Raw genomic sequence first — 18,660 nt, forward strand, 5'->3', positions numbered from 1 at the left:
CCTGAATGCCCCAGTGCTTTTTGCTGCTAGTCCTGACATCTTGTGTGTCTGAGAAAGGAACAGAACTGCCCTGGAGTCTTTCATAAGCAATTATAATGCATTCAGAGATTTTTTGGTGGCTTCAGGGAAGTATGGGGTGTTTTTTCCCCCTACTGTGTTCCTCATCTTGCACTTGTCAATGGATTTAATCTCTTAGCCACAGCAAAGGTTACAAAGGAGATAAACATTTTTGAAGGGTAGCTTTGTGGTCAGAGTGTGGTTAGACTTGACAGACATACTGTGTATTCTGATTTCTTTTCTGCATGTGAATTTTTTTAAAAAACTTTCTCGTTTTCCTTTGTTAGCAAATTGTCTTTCTAATTCAGGTCCCTGTCTGCACATGTGACAGCCTGTCTGCATACATGGCACACACAACCGAGCAATGGAAAAAAGCTGAGTGCTGTTTACTAGCTGAGCTAGCACTGACATGAGACTCAGCACTGAATGCTGCCATCTCGCTCTTTGGTACTGCTTTTAAGTTGCTAAACAGATACTTCAGCATCTAGCGGCATGGAGTGGAAATCCTACTTACAACAGCATTGGAGTCAGTGGGGTCCACACATGGAGTCACTTTCTGTTTGTATATAATAGGCAGGTCCCAAAGGCGCTAACAGCTGTGCTTTCCAAATACTCTTAGAAGCAATGGACTTGGATGGGACTGCGTTTTTCCTTAAATTTCAGATCTATCTTGTTCATCTCCGTATGTGAGATGCATTTAGGATAGGAACAAAACAGAAGTACTGGAAGGCCTTTGTGAACACATGAGACTTGGGATGTCATCTTGTGGTTGTTCAAAGAAATGCAAGAACAGCGTGTAGGTGTTGGTGAGTTTACTGCCTCTTTATCTTACACTTTTTTTTTTTTCCACACTTTACACTGGTTTAGGTGCAAATTTTTCTTCTTGAGCTACATGATGATTCTTTCTTGTACAATCTCTCTACTTCTAAAGCACATGACAGTAGCTGTTAACCGCCCTACAGCCCATTCCAGTAGTCAGGGTTTGGGGTGACTAAAGCAAGCGAGCGCCAGGCAGTCACATGCTGCTTGGATACCTGAATGTGTCAGAGTGCAGCTGCTGTTGTTTGAACCTACATGACGTCAGCGACAGGAGGACTCTGACATACTGCTTTTATTTAGCCATTTTTTGTTAAAAGCACTTTCCGGTTAGCTTTAGCCTTTCGCTGGCTGTTTCAGCCAGCTAGCATCTTGTGTTTGAATGACGTGCATGTGCAGCGATCGTAAGGTCATCAAACATTTTCTTCTCCCAGAACAGAGAAGTCATTTTAGACTCAGATAATCTTTTCTGTGAAGCACAGAGTCTGTGTACTTGGGACTCAATGACAGGAGTGAGTGCAGCTGAACTGGCCCCATCAGCTCACAGGCCAAAATATTTGTCAGCTTATCAGTTTAGGCAAAGCAAATTCATGGGGTTAAGTAATTTCCTGTTATACGGAGGAGTGATATCAGACACATCTACATTCTCTCCTTTTTTTCTGTGGCCTCAGAGGTGTTTGCCTCAGTTTCTGGCAACTGGAGCAGTACAGAGCTGTCCTGGCCACAGTGATCATCCCAGCAGTCAGTGCAGAACAAGAGCAGCGTAAAGCTGTTCCCTGCACAAGGCTAAATCTTTGCTAACTGTTTGAACTAGGCAAAAAGCTATTGTACGTTGGAGTCACGCACAGCAGCTACACCAGGGAATTACAGCTTTGACTAGCACTGTATGTAAATATTAATGATCACGTTTTCTTTCTTGTGAACATGTGTTTTCTTTTGTTTGTTACTGGAGCAGCCTGGGAGATAGAATGGCTTCTCAGACTCTTCAGTTATGTTTTTAATGGCATTGCCTAACTGTAGTGACTATCAAGCCTATGCATGCTTGGACAAAAAGGCATCTGGAAGAGGGTGAACTCAACTCAGAAGGGCAGTACCTGCCACTCTTCAAATGCTAGGTGAACAGGCTTGCTCAGATCTCTGCTCCATTTCACAATTGTTTTCTGGGGAATGCTCTTTCAAGTTAAATGCTTTCTAATTACAATCCCTACAAGCAACGCACTTTCTTGTCCTACAATGAAAATAAGGCTGCTGTGATTTTTACTGTCTGTCAGATTTATGGCATTAATTGAGACAGATTTTAATAGTGGATAATCAAACATTAGCAAATTGCCAGTTATTTCTGGAGTGCTGTTTCATCATTAGTGAAGGGACAATCCATCTGGATGGTGATTAGTTCCAGCTCTGAGCTCTTGTTGATAGGTCAAGATGCTTGAGAGTTTCTTAACAACTAAAAAATAAAGGCGTTGTTATCTTTTTGACAGGATGACCCCTGCTTGCTCCACTCTAGCCAACAGGACTTCACATTCTGGAAATTATTTCATGTAATACCTTTACCCTAGCTTGTTCAACAGAATTAAGTCAGTATAATTTACTTATTTTGCCTGAGAAGTGCAAGCTTATTTTACAGTGCTGTGTTATAAGGAAGCATTAAGTGTGCCACTAAATACAAGGACAGAGATTTTTTCAAGACTGATTCATTCTTGCAGTTAATTTTGCCATCTTTTTAAAGACAGCTGAAGTCTTTATCCAGTCAAGAGTGTGACAATCATACAAAATGTCGATTTCAGGTTCTGCTGCATATTTCCTACATTTCAAGCACCAGAGAATGTTCAGAGAGATGCTTCTGCTTTGGCCCTCCATAAAAGTGAAGTGGAATCCCAGACTATAACCTGATTTTTAGTGCAGATTATATTTTACTGTGCCTAGGGAGAGGAGAATGAGGCTAAATAAAATACTTCCCCTGTGCCGATCATATTTCAAAAACAAGGGTTGAATCTGGGTTGTGTATCCTCTTATGTTTTGATTCAAGATCATCTCTAAATACAAGGAGTATAATGAAACTATTCAACAAATTTAATTTCTTTATTAATTTTCTAATTAATGAAGAAATTCATTAGAACTTTGCGCAGAACTATTTCCTTATTCTTCATTGTAAAGATAACAGTAAAATACCTTAACCTCCAGATTTGTGGCACTACATCCTCTGATAGACACTATACAATACCTAATGCATTGTAGTTTTGCAATAGATAAAGAAAACTGGAAACTTGCATTTTACTTGTGGATAGGTTTATTTAAACATTTGTAAATTATACTAAGTAAACTGTATATTATTTGTTTCTATGCGCATGCAGCTGTTGTCAAGACACATATATAGCGTTGTCAAGTCTACAGTGCAGTAATTAAAAATTTTAAGCAGCACGATGCTGAAAACTTTTCTAGAAACAATGTCTAACCCTTCTTTGATTGCACTGTGAGGTTTCTTTGGTATACATAAGTAGTGCTTGTTTTTCATTAAATTAAAATTCAAAGTTTCGAAGTGTGCCCAATAGAAAGGAATTCTCAGAAGGAAGTATCCATTAAAAAAAATGGAGATAGTGATAGCAGGTAGCCTCCTCAGTGGTTTTTATGAAAAATCTAGTTTAAAAGCAAGGAAGTCAGAACTTTACCATGTGTAGATACTACTGGAATAAAAAAAAAGTACATGGAACATGAGGGGGTTTATCTTTTGTTTTTTAAAAACACCTGTCATGACCCCTTGAACCTTGGCTAACCTTGGTTAAATTCTTACTTATCTATTTTACAGTTCCAAATACTAGCAGATAAAAAGGATGGAGAGCCTTGCTGAATTTGGTCCACAGCCTGAGGCGAAACCTCATTACTATGTAAAAAGACGAGGTAAAAAACTCTTCTTTAAATTGGTTTCACGATCTTCATTGACAAATAGTTCTGTTGGGGGAGGAGGGAAGAAACAACAGGTGTAAAAAGATGCACACAAAATACTTCAGTATCGTTTTGTAAAAGACATTTAAGATATTAAAATGGATCACAATGTATTCAGGGCATGGTAATTTCAGTTAAAATACAGTAAAAATTAGTAAGATATTTCAGATTAAAGTAGATGGAAAACCAGATTCTAGACCATCTATTAACTATTTTTAATTGTGTAGGTTATTAACACTTCTAAAGCACTCATTTGCTCCATCTTTAGTTAATAGGTAAGTTATAACATAAATCTTAATTGTTTCTCAACAAAAATCAGTTGAATTTTTTTATAGCTATAAGGATATAATCCCTATCTCCCTGCTAAAACTGAATTGACAGAACCTCTTGTCTGAGTAAGGACTGTATCCTGCTGATGACTCATATATAAGCTAGCTTCGTACCACAGCTGAAGAACAGCAACATTTAAAAATTCTTACCGGCAATGAGTAGAGGAGTACTGCAACAAACAAGAGTAAAATCAGCAAGATGACAAGGCCTATAAAGAGCCATTTAAACCTGCGCCACACAATAAATTTCATTGTCTTGCAGGGATTTGTAAACCAAAGGAAGGAAGTATCTGGTCGGCTGCATTTTGAAAGAAACAAATATTACTCATACTATAAAAACAGGGAATACTTAAGCATGAGAATATAACACATTAAAACACTGTGGTTTGGAGGCTGGGAAAACACAGATAGTTTTGTAATGTAAGATAGCAGTTTCAGTAAACGTGTGCCATTAATACTGAATACCACCTTGCATTTTACCCTAATGCTTGCAGAAGGAAACAAGACTGGCTTTTACAAATGAAGTTTTGCAAAGGGTAATTGGATGTCTAGTAGATCCTTTACTGCATGCAGATTTTGTCAAGAACATCATAGTAGCTAGATATTATATATTTCTCAAGCTAGCAAGGGAAAAAGATCTTACTTTGGTAGATCTAGTTTGGGGTTCATGTTGGGTTCATCTCTTCCTTTACCAGCTGGCCTTTCCTCAGCTTCTTTTTCATTGACAACTTCCAATGTCATTTCAACTTTACCCTTCAGAAAACATGTAGCATGAGACAAGCATCTTATTGAAACAGCACTAATAGTACTTGCTTGGTACTTATACAGCAGAGTTTGGGATCAGTATATTGTGTGCATCTGTGTGTTTCCCATTTCCTTCCCAAAATATAATTATTTCTGCACTATGACAGTGTCACATCACAGTATCAGAGAATGACAAATAGAAAATAAAAAAATCACAGTACATAAAATGGTTCTGCTAATTCATTTGTAGTTCTGTTTTAAGCTATACATTGTTTTTTTCCAATTTAGCAACACAAAACCAGTTCTTCTCTTCTTTCAAGAGCAAAACAAAAACCAATCCTTCTCTTCTTTCAAGAACAACCCAAGGACTGCATCTTTTCCAAATGACCAAGCATCTCATTTTTTATATTGCTATGGCTGATAGATGTTTCTGAATATTTTTCTTCATTTACTAAATTCCAGTAATAAAGTTTAAAGGCAAAAACATCAGAAGGAAGCAGCAGATATACTTGAAAGGCTTAATACTCTAGCAAGTGATAAATATGCATTTATATTCTTCATAGAACAGGTTAAAATGCTTTTGTCTTCTGATTGCCCTTCATAATCATGAAGCTAGTCTGGGTTCTCAGTATATAAATTATACTTGATGTGCACAAAAATGCTTTGGATTTTTAAACTATTTTCTTTAGTCTTTAATGCATTTAGGATGTCTTGTGTTTTTCCTAAGCAGTGATGTGATAAATTCATTCACCCAATAACTCTATTGGCTGCTTTGGCGAGATAACATGACTCAACCTGGTGCCAGAGTCCTTCAAGTTAAACAGAATAAACAAATTTACGTGTTAAACTCATACTTTGAAACAAAAAATTGTTGATGGAGCAAAATTCCTGAACTTGTGCGTGGAATGTTCTATTTACTCCTCCGTCTATCCACTGAAATCTAACAGCTAAGCAGGGGACTCTTTACAGTCTGTCTTTATAATTTGAAAAGCAAGGTGAGCATCTTTTAAGTACTTTTTAAAGGAGTAATAATCATACCGCTAAAATACGGGAGCCATCCTTTTCAACATAACATGGCCACCATCCTTTCATGGATTTCTGTTCAAAGAGAGAGGCGGTCCTGGGAGCCTTCTGAGAACCGTCTGCCTTGTATTCTGGAATCATGTCTATATTGCATTTCTCTGGAGCTTTTGCTGGAATGATTGTTTTGTGTAAATCAAGTTCCACAAAGCCTAGGAGATGGATAAAAAAACCCAAACACTGCATACACAACCAACCATAGAGCACAGTGGTTCAACATCAATGTTTCCTATCTCTAAACATGTTATACAGGAAAAACAATCAACCTACACATTACATTCTTGTTTGTCTAAGGATGTGGTGAGGCAGGGAAGTGGGACACATCAGCCTGTGTTTAAGCCCATCTTGCTGGTGTTGAAAGTGCTGGTGTTAAACTGGACTTAGCAAGCTCTCCTCCCCCTTTTTTTAATGCAAGATCACTTGATTTTTAATAGAGGGTGTTTTTCCCCACACCCCTAAGCAGAAGACAACCAAATACAGCAATGTAATACTAATGTAATTTCTGATAGTTAAATACATAATTTAGCTAACTTTAATGATGGTTATAAATCAATTATTTGTTTTCAGATTTTGAGGCCTCTATGGTTAGCTTGTAAGCTAAAGACTTTGGAGCTGTCTTAATACAGGGCAGAGAATCTTCTGCAGAGCAGTATCTCTACAAAAAGTAGGGATTAATAAAGGTCTGAGGTAGATTGCTTAAGCTAAATTACAGCCTTATGTCAGTACTCTTACTTAGATTGAAGTACTCTTGTTTTAAATAATTTTACTTAAAGAAAGAAGCAAAGTAAGTTTTCATGACCATTATCATTTCATGGACTTTGTGATTGGGCTTACCTGAATGAAAAGTATCTTGGTTTACCTGCAAGTAGGCCCTTACTGAGTGAATATTCACTCATTCATTCATGAAGACAAGTAACCCTGTACTGTGCAGGAAAGCAGGAGTGTATTTGCATGCTCAGTGGCTCACTTTGTAAACACAATCCTTATGCGATAATTTAAAATTGTTTGGTTTTAATCTCTTACTTTGAGACAAGAATAATTCTTTTCTTAGAAGTCTTACCCAGATAGTCATCCAAGGAGAACTTGTCATTATCCCATATTTGAATGATCAGTTTGGGTGGGATTCTGAATTCTGTCTGGTCAAGACTCCAAAAATGTTCCTAAAATTTTAAAAAACGAAACCCAAGCCCCTTTTTAAAATTACTTACGAAAATTCAAAGCTGCAGTCTGTTAGTACTTGTGAATTCTGTGGTTGGTGGAAGTATTAAGGATCTAATCTTGCCCTTGCTAAGAGGAGACTGCTGTTGTTGCCAGTGTGTTGTTCCTAGCTCAAAGGCAAAATTGAATCTGAATAGCAGTTTGAGAAAAGTATGCAGAACTGAGCCAAACTGTCTGTTTCAATATGTAGGTACAAAACTATCAGACTAATTACAATCTGTATTCTAAGTATTGATATCTTTAGAAATACTTACCTTTTTGGAAACTACACAGAGTTGCTCCGCTGGGAGATAGTCAAAAGGAAAAACAAATCTCCAGTTAAAGTTCCCTTCACCATCCAATGATCGGTAATGAACATCAGTTTTCTGCTTATTTTCTTCATTACCAGGCATCCATCTGAAAATACAGAGAGATGTGCCTGGTGTTTGCAGTGGGACTACACTGGTGCTTATTTGTACTGTAACCATGTCATTAAGTAGTTGCAAACAAGCTGTAAGAGTTGCTCATAGAAGGTTGGAGAGTCTTTCACACCCTTTCTCAGTTTGGTTCCAATTTGGCACTGTAAATAGAAACATCTGAACTGAATTTCTGATCTGCTAAGACCAGTACTGTACCAGTGGTGAGTTGTTGGTGGGGCTTTTTTACTTCTTTTTTAAGGATAAATTAGATCAATAGCCTAGTAGTATATTTCTCTGATATCTATTGAATTATTTACAGTAAGACTAGGAAACGTAAAAAGAAAGATTTCAGGTTATGCAGCACCAAAGCTAACTCACTATCTTTTCAGTTGCTTCCCATCTCAAGAGCTGAACTTCTGCGATCCTCCACTGCACATTAACTGGTCATATTTTATCTCATAGTATTTCTATACTTCTCTGAGGTTAGCAGTATTTCAGAGGCTGTAGTGCGCATTAACTTGGCTGAACCAAATAATCTTTGGAATCCACAGTGTAGGCATTCCCAGGACATTCTGAACATCATTCATTTGTAAGTGTTACATAACAGGGTGCTCCTACCCCTTCACGTAAATGTCACTCATTTCTTCCCCTGTGATGCTCTTTTCATCCAGAAGGACATCTTTGGTGTTCCAGACAATCACCCGCAAGATATACCTAAGAGAGAAGATGTTTGGGGAAAAAGAATTGAATTGCCTTTGTCAGGCCTGCCAGATGGTATGTAGTATATACAGATACTCACTTCTTGGCTTTTCGGGGAGTGATGTTGAAGGGAGGGCCTGGAGGTCCTAAGCTTTTGGGGAAAACATCAACCCACATCTGGAGCCTTCCCTGTAGCAGTGGAGAAGATGGATGAGGGATTGTTTGTTGCACACAGGCTTTGTCATGGTTAATTCCACGGAACTGCTTATTGACACGCTTAGTACTAATTTTAGCCACAGAGCAGAGCTCACTCATGTTACCAATGTCAGAACTTCTACAGACTTCAGATAGGAGCAAGCCCAATCCATCATGTTATATAAGGTTCTTCAAATGAACGATGCCAAGAATTTGGAAGACGGTAGGGACGTTAATTCCTAGCAAATTCAGTGCAAGTTAGGTGCCTAAACAGTTCTCATTCTGTAGGTCCAAGTTTCTGTTCTGTCAGAGGTGGTATTAAGTACAGTGTTAGACATGTGGCTGCTAGTTTGCAGCTGGTGACCTGCCCAGTGTAGATGATCAGCCCCCTTAACTGGACTCTGAAGTAAGGCAACCACTGCAGATTCTATACTCTATTTCAAATGCAAGCCGCTTTATTTTTGCAGGTAAGTTTTCTGGTTGCTGCAGAAACTTAAAAAAACAACCACTGGTGAGTTACTAAATGGTAGAAAACAAATGTTAGCCTTTGTTCCTCTCTAACAGAGAGGTCCAATATAAGAATTCATGTTTAAACTAGCACCTCTGGACCTTGTAGAGAAATGATAAGTTTGGTCTCACTTGTTGAACGTAGCTACGAATCTCTTGAGCCGGACTGTCTCCTTTATTGTTGGTGAGGTATTAAACACATATTCCAGTTTATTTCAGTAACAAAGTAATAAATAAATCTTTCCCAATTTCCACTCTGTCAGCATTTAAGGTGTCATTTGGGGGTCGTCATGGCAAAACATAACTGCATTTTGTTATGCTTCTAGACTAACCTGCTTTAGTTTCTCAGCCAAGTAATATTAATTCGTAGCCCTCTTCCCCCTGAGTGATACCACTCTATTGACAACATGATATAAATGCAGGAATGCTCCATTTCTGCATTCAAGAAACCAGAAGAAAACCGGTTCGTAGTACCTGGGAGATGTTGGGCTGGAAGGTGCTATATAAGGTCCTCGTCTCCACATGTTCGGGTACCAAACCCTGGGTTCTGAGGATATGAAGGGCTAGCCGCTCTTCAGCAGGACCAAGATGCTGGTGCAAAATTTTGTTAGCTTCTGAAATAAAAGAAATGGAAAAAGAACAGGGGCTCATGAACCAGAATTTACATTTGAAATTTTAAAAAATTTAAACCCAGCTATTTAAAATTGAGTAGAAAACTGTGCTCAGCATTAAAATTCAAAGATTTTTTCTAATTTTCCATAAATAACTGAAATTTTTTATATTTGTATCAATATGAATTTAAGACATAAATATAAAATAAGTGAACAAGCTCACCAGCTTCCTCCAAAGTATAGTCTCGTCCCCCGTAGTTAATCTTTCTACCGTTCTCAGAGAGGACAGGAGGAGCATAGCCTTTAAACCTGGCTACATTTTGCAATAACTGGGTTGGTTTTAGTTGATCACGCCAGGTATTCACACCTGAACTTTTAGGAAAGCAACAGAAACACATCCTAAAATTATTCATCATTCAGGGCATTTACACATCATGTAAAATGTATTAAACTAATTCAGAAAGGGCAGCACTGTAACTGCCTAGATTGAGGCCTCGAGTTTGATACAGTGACATAATTTTGTACCAGCTCAATTACCTTCAAGAGAGAGTGCTTTTTTCTTTACATATCAAAATAATTTACACTAATAGATGCTTTCACATTTATTTCCATGAGTAGGTCAGAAAATTCTGTTACGTGTGTGTTTTCTGGACAGAAATAACACACATTACCATATAAAGAGAATATTAAAATGTTTGACATCATGGTTTTCAGCCAAGGCTCTTCTGAAGACTTTGCAGCTTAACTTGGAATTCAGATGATAGAGTGAGCACAACAAACACCCATGAGAAGCCATAGCATTGTTTTTTAACCATATAATTAAGATGAAGGAAGCCCAGACTTTTTACAGAGACTGGGTAGTAGATCTAACAAATACAAATTTTCAATAGACAAAATTACTTACATGCAATACTGCTGTGGGATGCCGCAGTGAGATCCATAACGAGAAAGGAATCTGTTCTCAAGATCAATTATGGTTTCACCCACTTTTTCATCACGAGTCAATGTGTCATAGTCATAGACTGAAATTTTCAGATCCTTTTCTTGAGGCAAGAAGCAGCTGAGTTCATACATTCTAAACACAAAAATGTCCGGTTAACACTATTGCTCTTTGAGCAATACTTTTTATTTTTAAACTTAAAAAAAACCCCCACCCTTAAAAATCCACTTTTTAGTTTATTTTTGAGCAATAGCCTTTAAAGATATTAAAGGGATGCTTCCAATGCTGATAAATGTAGCAGTAGTTACCACTCATGCTCCTATTTCTATTTGCGCTTATTAATAATTCTGTTTGTACTCCTATGGATATTACATCCTTCCTTTCTGCACAATGTATTACTTAGATGTTTTCTCTGCAGCAGCTTGAATTGGGACCAAGAAAGAAACAGTGGTTCTGCCAGCCACTCTGTAAAATGGATAGTTGTTCAATCCATAGTTTCTGTATGATTAGAAATTTTAAATTTTTTTACCAGAATACACAGTTGGAACCTTAAAAAATATGGTCCAAATGTTTAGCTTCTATGACTAGAAGGGATTATTCTGTCATCTAGCCATCCTACACAAAACAAAATATAGAGTTTTCTCCAATTAATTCTCTGAATTTACTTTCAAGATGTGCAGCCTCATAGTTCCTACTGCTGCTGAATCCATTACCCTTGAGGTAAAGTATTCCATGGTTAATTATTCTCTGCATCTTTTGTTTGTTTGTTTATTTTATTTCTAGTCTAACTTTAAACTTTGACTTCCAGAATCATTCTGGAAAAACTTGGAATTTTGAAGGTACTTTGCACCTGTAATCAAGTCTCTTTGCTCTCTCTTTCTTTGCATAATCTGAACAACTGAAATCCTGTAGCATGTCATTGCAAAGTATGCTTTCCAAACTCTTTATGATCCTTCTAGTCCTCCTCTCCTAACTTTCTAATGTAAATCCTCTTCTAACTCCGGACACCGAATCAGACCCAGAATTCATTAGTAGTTATAAAGATGATGTAACCTCTCTGTTCCTAATTAGTATTTTTCTATTCATATATTTCAAAGATACCATTAGCCTTGGAAGGAAAGACCAGTGTACTGGGAATACATGTTAAGCTGATTACTCATTGTGACATCCAAGTAGTTTTCAGAGTTAAAACTTTTCCCATATTCTAGAAGCATATTTTGTTATTCTTGTATGCATAACACAGGGCGGTTTTAACATATACACATTGTTTGACTTTGTGCAATCTACCCATGTGATACAGAAAATCTATAGACTAGCCAAACACCTGTGTGGTCCAATGATTTCAAAGGGAAATGCCTTATGCAACTTTACTCACAATTAACCATCAGTATATAACTAGGAATAGAGCATTGGATATTTCAAATAATGGTTTATCTTAAAAAATAGGAAAACAAAAAAATACAATAAAATACAATACACTGAAAATGCAAAAAAGTTTGTTACCTGCCAAAAATCGGGTTGAGAGTATTAGGCACATAATTATCTCTGTCTTCAATTACTTTTTTACTTAGGGATATTTTTATATAAGGATCACACTATTTAAAATAAGAAAAAAATATTGTTAAGAAATAGTTATCAAGACTAACTTTTTAAAAAATATACTACAGCAGAGTTAGCTCACAGTCATTCTAAAAGCAAAAAGTCTCACCAGCCCATTATTATCCTGGGGTTGAAGCTGCAAAGCTCGAACAATATAAATTCGCACAATACACTCCTGAGGACCACTGTCTGGTAGCTCACGGAACTGGCGAGGAGGAGCTGGAATAGTGGGATCATCAGGTAATGCATAGATTTTAAAGGATCCCTAAAAAATAATAAAGACTCAGTCAGGATAAATGTAGAAAAGTCACTCTGCTAGGTTTGTTTTTTCTTATTTATCCTACACATACACACTCTGTTTTATATAGGAGTAGCAAAATTATAGCCTGATCCACAGTCACTTAGAAGTCTTTTGTTTTACTTTAGTGTGTTTTGGATAAGACTCACTACAAAGGCAAAGGTTATATCCTTAGCCGATTTAAATCAATACAGCTCTTTTGATTTCAATGCAATTACTCAGTTTGGTCCAGCTGAGAATACCTAACACATATGTCATATTTGTTTCCCTCTCCAAAAGCATCATTTAACTTTTGGGTTTTTTGTTTTTGTTTGTTTGTTTGGGTTTTTTTTACACATGTTAACATTATTTTAATCTTTAAAAGTCATAGGCAGAGTCACAGAAATAGTACAAAATACCGTTTCCAAATTAATTCTAAAAATGTACTTCACTCAGAACATCTGCAGGTGTTCTAGAGGTTATCTGGGAAGGTTCTGTTCCACAGGTACCAGGGAAGATCACATTAGCAGAAATGATATTTCTTTTAAATTAACATGTATCACATTTAGTGTGAGCAATGTGTAGCTGTGCTTTCCTTGAAAAAGAAGGGCCTGTACCTAAGTACTTACGAGCACCTGTTGCCCCTATTAATGCATGCATCCATACTTCAGCTGAAATGCTTGCATGTAGACTTCCTTAAGTGATAACCACTTACATACAAAAGACTGCATCTACCATTTGGTTGTTCCCCATTATTTGAAATTTACCTTGAATTCCCCAACCACTGACGGATCATCACTGTCCTCAGATTTGCCTCTGTATAGTTTAAATGTATCACAGAAGTCTGTTAAGCTATTAAATTCAGGTACTTTTTCCAATTCACAGTCATACACCTTAAAAAAAGAAAAGGAAAAGGAAGAAAAGTGCAGTTTAGAAATTACCATACATATCAGATCCACCCTTGTGGCATTGCAAACTGTATTGTATGTTTGATGGAATATCTTAAGGAACCAAAGCATTTGGATCTATTTTTACTTCTACATCAAAGTGGAAGCAAATGCAATGTTTGGAGAACATGCTACCAAACTTAATTCAGGCCTTGTTAAAACCAGAGTAAATAGCATTTCACAAGCTTATCTTTATTTTCTCTGTTAGGCGTATTAGATGGGAAATGAAAGGCGTCTGGCTTCAACTTTTAACCAACAAACAGTAAAAGTACTGATCTTCTGCGTTCATACTTTCTCAATGTGTACGTTTATTTAGGATCTGCTTGGCACCCAGAGAAGTCAAGAGTTAAAGTCCATTTGACTGAAGGTTAGATTAAACTCTTAATACAACTCTTAGTAAGTGTAGTTAAGCAGAAAAGAAGCAAAGATATCTTCTTAAAACCCTCATTTCATCACATGCATTAGTAATGGACCTTTACAGGAAATCATGTACAGTTAAATTTTGAAGATCATTTAAAAAACCAAAAGGCACAGCTCTGACCAGGTTTTAGGCCTATAAACATTGAGGTATGTTTATTTTATCCTGAGCAATACCTTTAAAGTGTCATATCCTTTTTTAATATACTGTCCACATTTTTCATGTTCTCCTACTGAAGCATAAAATTTGCTCCACCAATCAACAATTTCTTCCTCCTGAAAGAAAAGCAAACAAAAAAGTCTTTTATTGGGAGATAAAGCCTCTTTTATATCATGCTGTACAGCAGAAACAATGAACAATTAAGCACACTAAAAGAAGCTTACTCTAAAACTTATTATCAGTTAACTAATATTAAAGGTTCATCTGAAGGAGAATTAGAATGTAAACATTAAGGCTAAAAAGGTGGAATTTCTCTTACCCAAGTTTATGTATCTAGTCCAGCTGCGTTGATAGTCAACAGCCAGCCATCTCCAAGCAAACAATTAATTACTGGTACCTAGATATCTATCTCAAAGGACTGATTTCTGGAGCTGTGTATATTTCTCTCCTCCATCTTCTGGCAGTGCAGCACAGCCTAGCCACCTAAGTTCTAGATTACTGAACTCAGAGGAAGTGAATGCACACTGAGCTGGTGCAGTCATTGTTTCAACTGTTAAGGAAAAACACCATCATAGCTGGTATTCATTACAGGAATTGCGTGACTGTAAAAACTACAGTGAACATGTTTAAAACTTTTTCCTGAGGGATGCATGTGTTAGTTTGCTTTCAGCATTGCCATTTATTTCAGAACTGTTGCCATATAACAACACTGGGACAGACCTGTAACTGTTCTAACCATACCTCATTCCATTAAAACCAGTGCAGATTATCTGTATCATGACAGAATCTTGCAGCTGGACATCTATCTAATGTTAACCAAATGCAGCTGAAAAGAAGGAGCAGCGAGTCTTTCCCTCTTAAAAATAATACTTCAATGAGTTTCATGAAACCCTAGACGCTAGCAATCTATACATTCCACTAAGACAGTATTTCTGTGGGATTTTTTTATATTTTTATTTATTTAAGTCTGATAATCACTTTGTTCAACAGAGTGCTATTTTCTGTATTTATCCATAGGGACTGCATAATATCATTATTTGCACCTGAAAACATACTTCAAATAGTAATGAATAGTATTCATTCCCTGTGAATGAATAGAATGAATACTATTCATTCACTGTGCAAATTTGAAAAAATCTTAAGAGTGTTTGGATTTAAAGAGTCTTAAAGTGTTATACAGATCATTAAGTGTGAGGTGTTTTTTTTTAATATCTACGGGTTATTATTTCAGTCTTGCATATTTTTCCTAAATTTACCATTTTACAAGTTGATTGTAGGTTTTATGTCAAACATTTTCAGAGATCACTGTTCTCACCCACATGCTTAAAATTCTAATTTAGGAGGCAGTATTGATATATGGCTTTTCAATTGGAGATCTCATTTACAAGAAAGCAATGTGTAGATTTTTAAAAGTAGTATACATTACCTTTTCTGTAAGCTGACCATGAGGATCAATTCATAAAAAAAAGCAAAATAAAAACAATGGTAAGGATACGACTTGTAGAATTTTATACAGTTAAATAGGCTTTAAAAGTTTAGGGGTTTGTGTATTTTTATATATATAAAAAGTAAGTTACTAACATCAATATTTATAAATACTTTTGAAGAATATTCAGACACCATGTGTTTAGCTTTTTTTTTTTTTTTCTGCTGTCAGTATGTCCTAGATATTAAACTGGAGCATATATATAGAAATTTTAAAAAGCAAGTTTTCAGGACTCTAAGACATTATCACCTTGTGCTTTGTTCTTCACATAACAAAGCAAAACTGAGAGAAACTTGGTTTTTTTATTGTATGATTGCAGTGTTGCACTCTGGATTCTATTTATTGATGTCCACAATAGCATCATTCCCTGCTTTCATCTGTGGTTGCAGAGAGCACTGGATCTGATTTATTTCACATGAAAAATGTTTTTAAGAGCACTTACAAAACTGAATCTATTCCAGAGATTCTTTTCCAAAAAAACTTCACATACATAAAATTCAAGTGATTTTTTTTTTGCCCTTTTGGAATATTTACTTCTTTATAAAACAATTTGCTAATGCTCAACAGCCTATTCCCTTTTCGTTCTACTATCATTTTTTAATTTGTTTACAGGCTGTGGATTTTCAGGAGTCTGAAAAAAAAGGTGAAGAATTACAAAGTACAGTAACAACCAGTAGATGTGTCTATAGGTTCATCTGTATAAGTGTAATAACAATCTGCACAATCCAAAATGCTTCACCTGTTAAATCACAGATACCGTAATTATGACCCAATAGTCCATTAAGAGCAAGCATCATGCAGCCCACGTGGAAGCCATGATTAGCAAGTATGATTTGTGCTAGTGTTTATATATTATACCTTGTGTTTTAATTTAAAGTCATAATCCATAATTTTTTGTGCAAAGCAGAAGAAATATGCAAAACATTCTATGAATACAAGCCAAATGCGCCAATAGGTCAGGACATCACTCTGGTATATCATACTTATTTACATTTCTATTCTGTAAGTAATTATCCTGCTGGGATGTTAGGTCTACTGTATTTTAGAGTTTTTTTCTAACTTCAAATCAGAAATACAGCATAATTTTTTTCAGATTTGCATGGGACTGTCAGATTTTCTAAAGGCAATTGGAGTGATTTATTCTCAGAAACCATATAATTAATGATTTGCAAAACTAGCAGGAAGAATTCATGAGGTAATTTTGAATACTTTGGCATATTTAAATTTGACTTTGTTTAAACACTGTTTTGTAATGTTGACAACATGATGGGTAGCTTGCATAATTATGCAATAATAATTTAAATTCCCAATTTAAAGCCTTTTCACAAAATATATTGTGTAGAACTCTGAATCTTTCATCAAATAATAATGTTGGAAGAGTTTAAATCAGGGTTTGTGGGTTTGGGTTTTTTTTTTTTCCCCTTGATATACCATCAAATGTCTCTTCAAATAATGCACCTGGTAGCTTTGGGAAGAAGAGGTTAAGAAAAAAAAACAATCAAAAACCCTAAGACCTTCTTTAAAAATTCCCAAAGCAAATAATGAGTCTTCAATATTTAAATATTACTGTTACTAAAACTGGTAAGCAGGATGTGCTCACAGAATGCCAAAACACAGAATAAAATGCCATATGATAAATTTGAGATTTTGGAGTGAAATATTCACATAGTAAAGATCATGTAACGGTTACTGCCCTTTTTTTTTAATGTACCCAGTGACTTCACTGTAGATTGTTATATATGAAGTTTTCAAGTCACTAACAATAAACTATTAGCTTTTTGAACATCTAGAAATTATGGGAAAAAAAATTAGGAGATACAGTGCATCCCTAGAAAAGTTAGTTAGAATTTTATTTACTGTAGATTTATTTTAGTCTCCAAAGAGTAGACTTTTAAACAAAGTTTAAATATTCATAGTATGGTTAAATAATTCCTGTTGATTTTGGTGCTTTTAGTACACAGATTCCAAATAAGCTGACACACAGAAAAAGTTTTTAATAGTTCATACAAATCGTGCACACATAGTAAGACTTCCAGAAGAAGGATACCTTAATATTTGCAACTAATCATACTAGACTTATGAGCATTATCTCCTCCAAAATCTCTCTATGGAATAATTGCCAGGAGAAGTACAGCCTCATGACCACATCACATAAACATTCTTCCCGCATCCAACCCTGTTCTGGTCATCTCCATGCATTAGCTCTGTACATACATACATGCACTGTTGTTGGAGAAGCCATTTTGCTGAGTGCTGTTGACATACTGCTTAAACACTGGAAATTGGAATGTAATTGATGACATTTTGGCATTTTGTGTCCTCAGGGTGTTGTCTGCATATCACCTACACTTTCCACAGTTGTACTTATTTCAACTTGAATTGTTTCGAATATTCTTTCCTCTCTCATATGGATGCTATCACTGTATCTAGTGTTACAATATATTTGGCTCAGGTGATGTCAAACTCTAAAATAAATTGTTTTGTCTTATGTAGCATTTAAAATTTTCCCTCGTATAGTTGAAATCAACTACACGAATTCAATCAATTTTGCCAGTGAGTTCAAAGTGCTAAGTTTTCTTTATTTTTTTTAATCTCTTTTCTTAAAATTTTTAAAGGAAATAAAAATTCACTGTACCACCTACAAAGCATTTATATTAGAACAGAAGGCCTAATTCAGATAAAAGTTAGAGACTGTTCTAAATTAAATATTAAGGACAATTTACAGGTATGATAAAAGTAAATACAAGAACATGGCCTATGAGATACTTTAATTAGAGTCTGAATATCATGACATTAAGATACAGAAGAAGAAATTAAGGAAGAACAATCAGAGCAGTAGAGATCCACAAGGCACAACAGAAAAGGAAAAAAAAAAAGTGTTAGTGCAGAAAAAAATGTTTCAGTGGTACCAGTTTTGGACGACTTCATGGTAAGAGAGGCAAAACCACAACTGTGATAAAATGAATGGCTGAAGGTCTGTGTAACCATGGCTTTGATTCTGTACCCACCAAAGCATACACCTACTTCCAGCTCCTTTATTTAGAACTGTGCAGTCTGTGCAAGATTAGGCTGCTCTAACCATCACCTGTGGACAACTGGGTAATGTTCTATCATATGCTTTCAGTAGCTATTGAACAAGTGAATTCATTCTTAAGCTAGTGGGTGAACTTTACCATGCACAAAAAGCAATAGTTTGATGTTTACTATATGAAAACAGAGGTTAAAATGATTAACATA

General features: G+C 35.9%; 1 protein-coding gene across 2 annotated transcripts in view; it reads right to left on the reverse strand.

Annotated features, from left to right (window-relative positions):
- Positions 1 to 3,741: 3,741 nt before the first annotated feature.
- The window catches only part of MYOF (myoferlin), a 70,704-nt gene continuing 55,785 nt past the window's right edge, over positions 3,742 to 18,660 (reverse strand). For both annotated transcript variants that reach the window (XM_075717699.1, XM_075717698.1), the window contains 16 exons: positions 15,364 to 15,375; positions 13,955 to 14,053; positions 13,181 to 13,306; positions 12,246 to 12,401; positions 12,041 to 12,132; positions 10,502 to 10,672; positions 9,821 to 9,969; positions 9,461 to 9,600; positions 8,385 to 8,473; positions 8,204 to 8,299; positions 7,442 to 7,583; positions 7,030 to 7,129; positions 5,928 to 6,121; positions 4,789 to 4,898; positions 4,296 to 4,443; positions 3,742 to 3,822 (listed from right to left, as the gene is read on the reverse strand). In XM_075717699.1, the coding sequence (XP_075573814.1) occupies positions 3,787 to 3,822; positions 4,296 to 4,443; positions 4,789 to 4,898; positions 5,928 to 6,121; positions 7,030 to 7,129; positions 7,442 to 7,583; positions 8,204 to 8,299; positions 8,385 to 8,473; positions 9,461 to 9,600; positions 9,821 to 9,969; positions 10,502 to 10,672; positions 12,041 to 12,132; positions 12,246 to 12,401; positions 13,181 to 13,306; positions 13,955 to 14,053; positions 15,364 to 15,375 (1,860 nt within the window). In that variant the 3' untranslated portion in view covers positions 3,742 to 3,786. The remainder of the gene's footprint in view (positions 3,823 to 4,295; positions 4,444 to 4,788; positions 4,899 to 5,927; positions 6,122 to 7,029; positions 7,130 to 7,441; positions 7,584 to 8,203; positions 8,300 to 8,384; positions 8,474 to 9,460; positions 9,601 to 9,820; positions 9,970 to 10,501; positions 10,673 to 12,040; positions 12,133 to 12,245; positions 12,402 to 13,180; positions 13,307 to 13,954; positions 14,054 to 15,363; positions 15,376 to 18,660) is intronic.

The sequence above is a fragment of the Pelecanus crispus genome, chromosome 10 (genome assembly GCF_030463565.1).
Source record: "Pelecanus crispus isolate bPelCri1 chromosome 10, bPelCri1.pri, whole genome shotgun sequence".
NCBI lineage: Eukaryota > Metazoa > Chordata > Aves > Pelecaniformes > Pelecanidae > Pelecanus > Pelecanus crispus.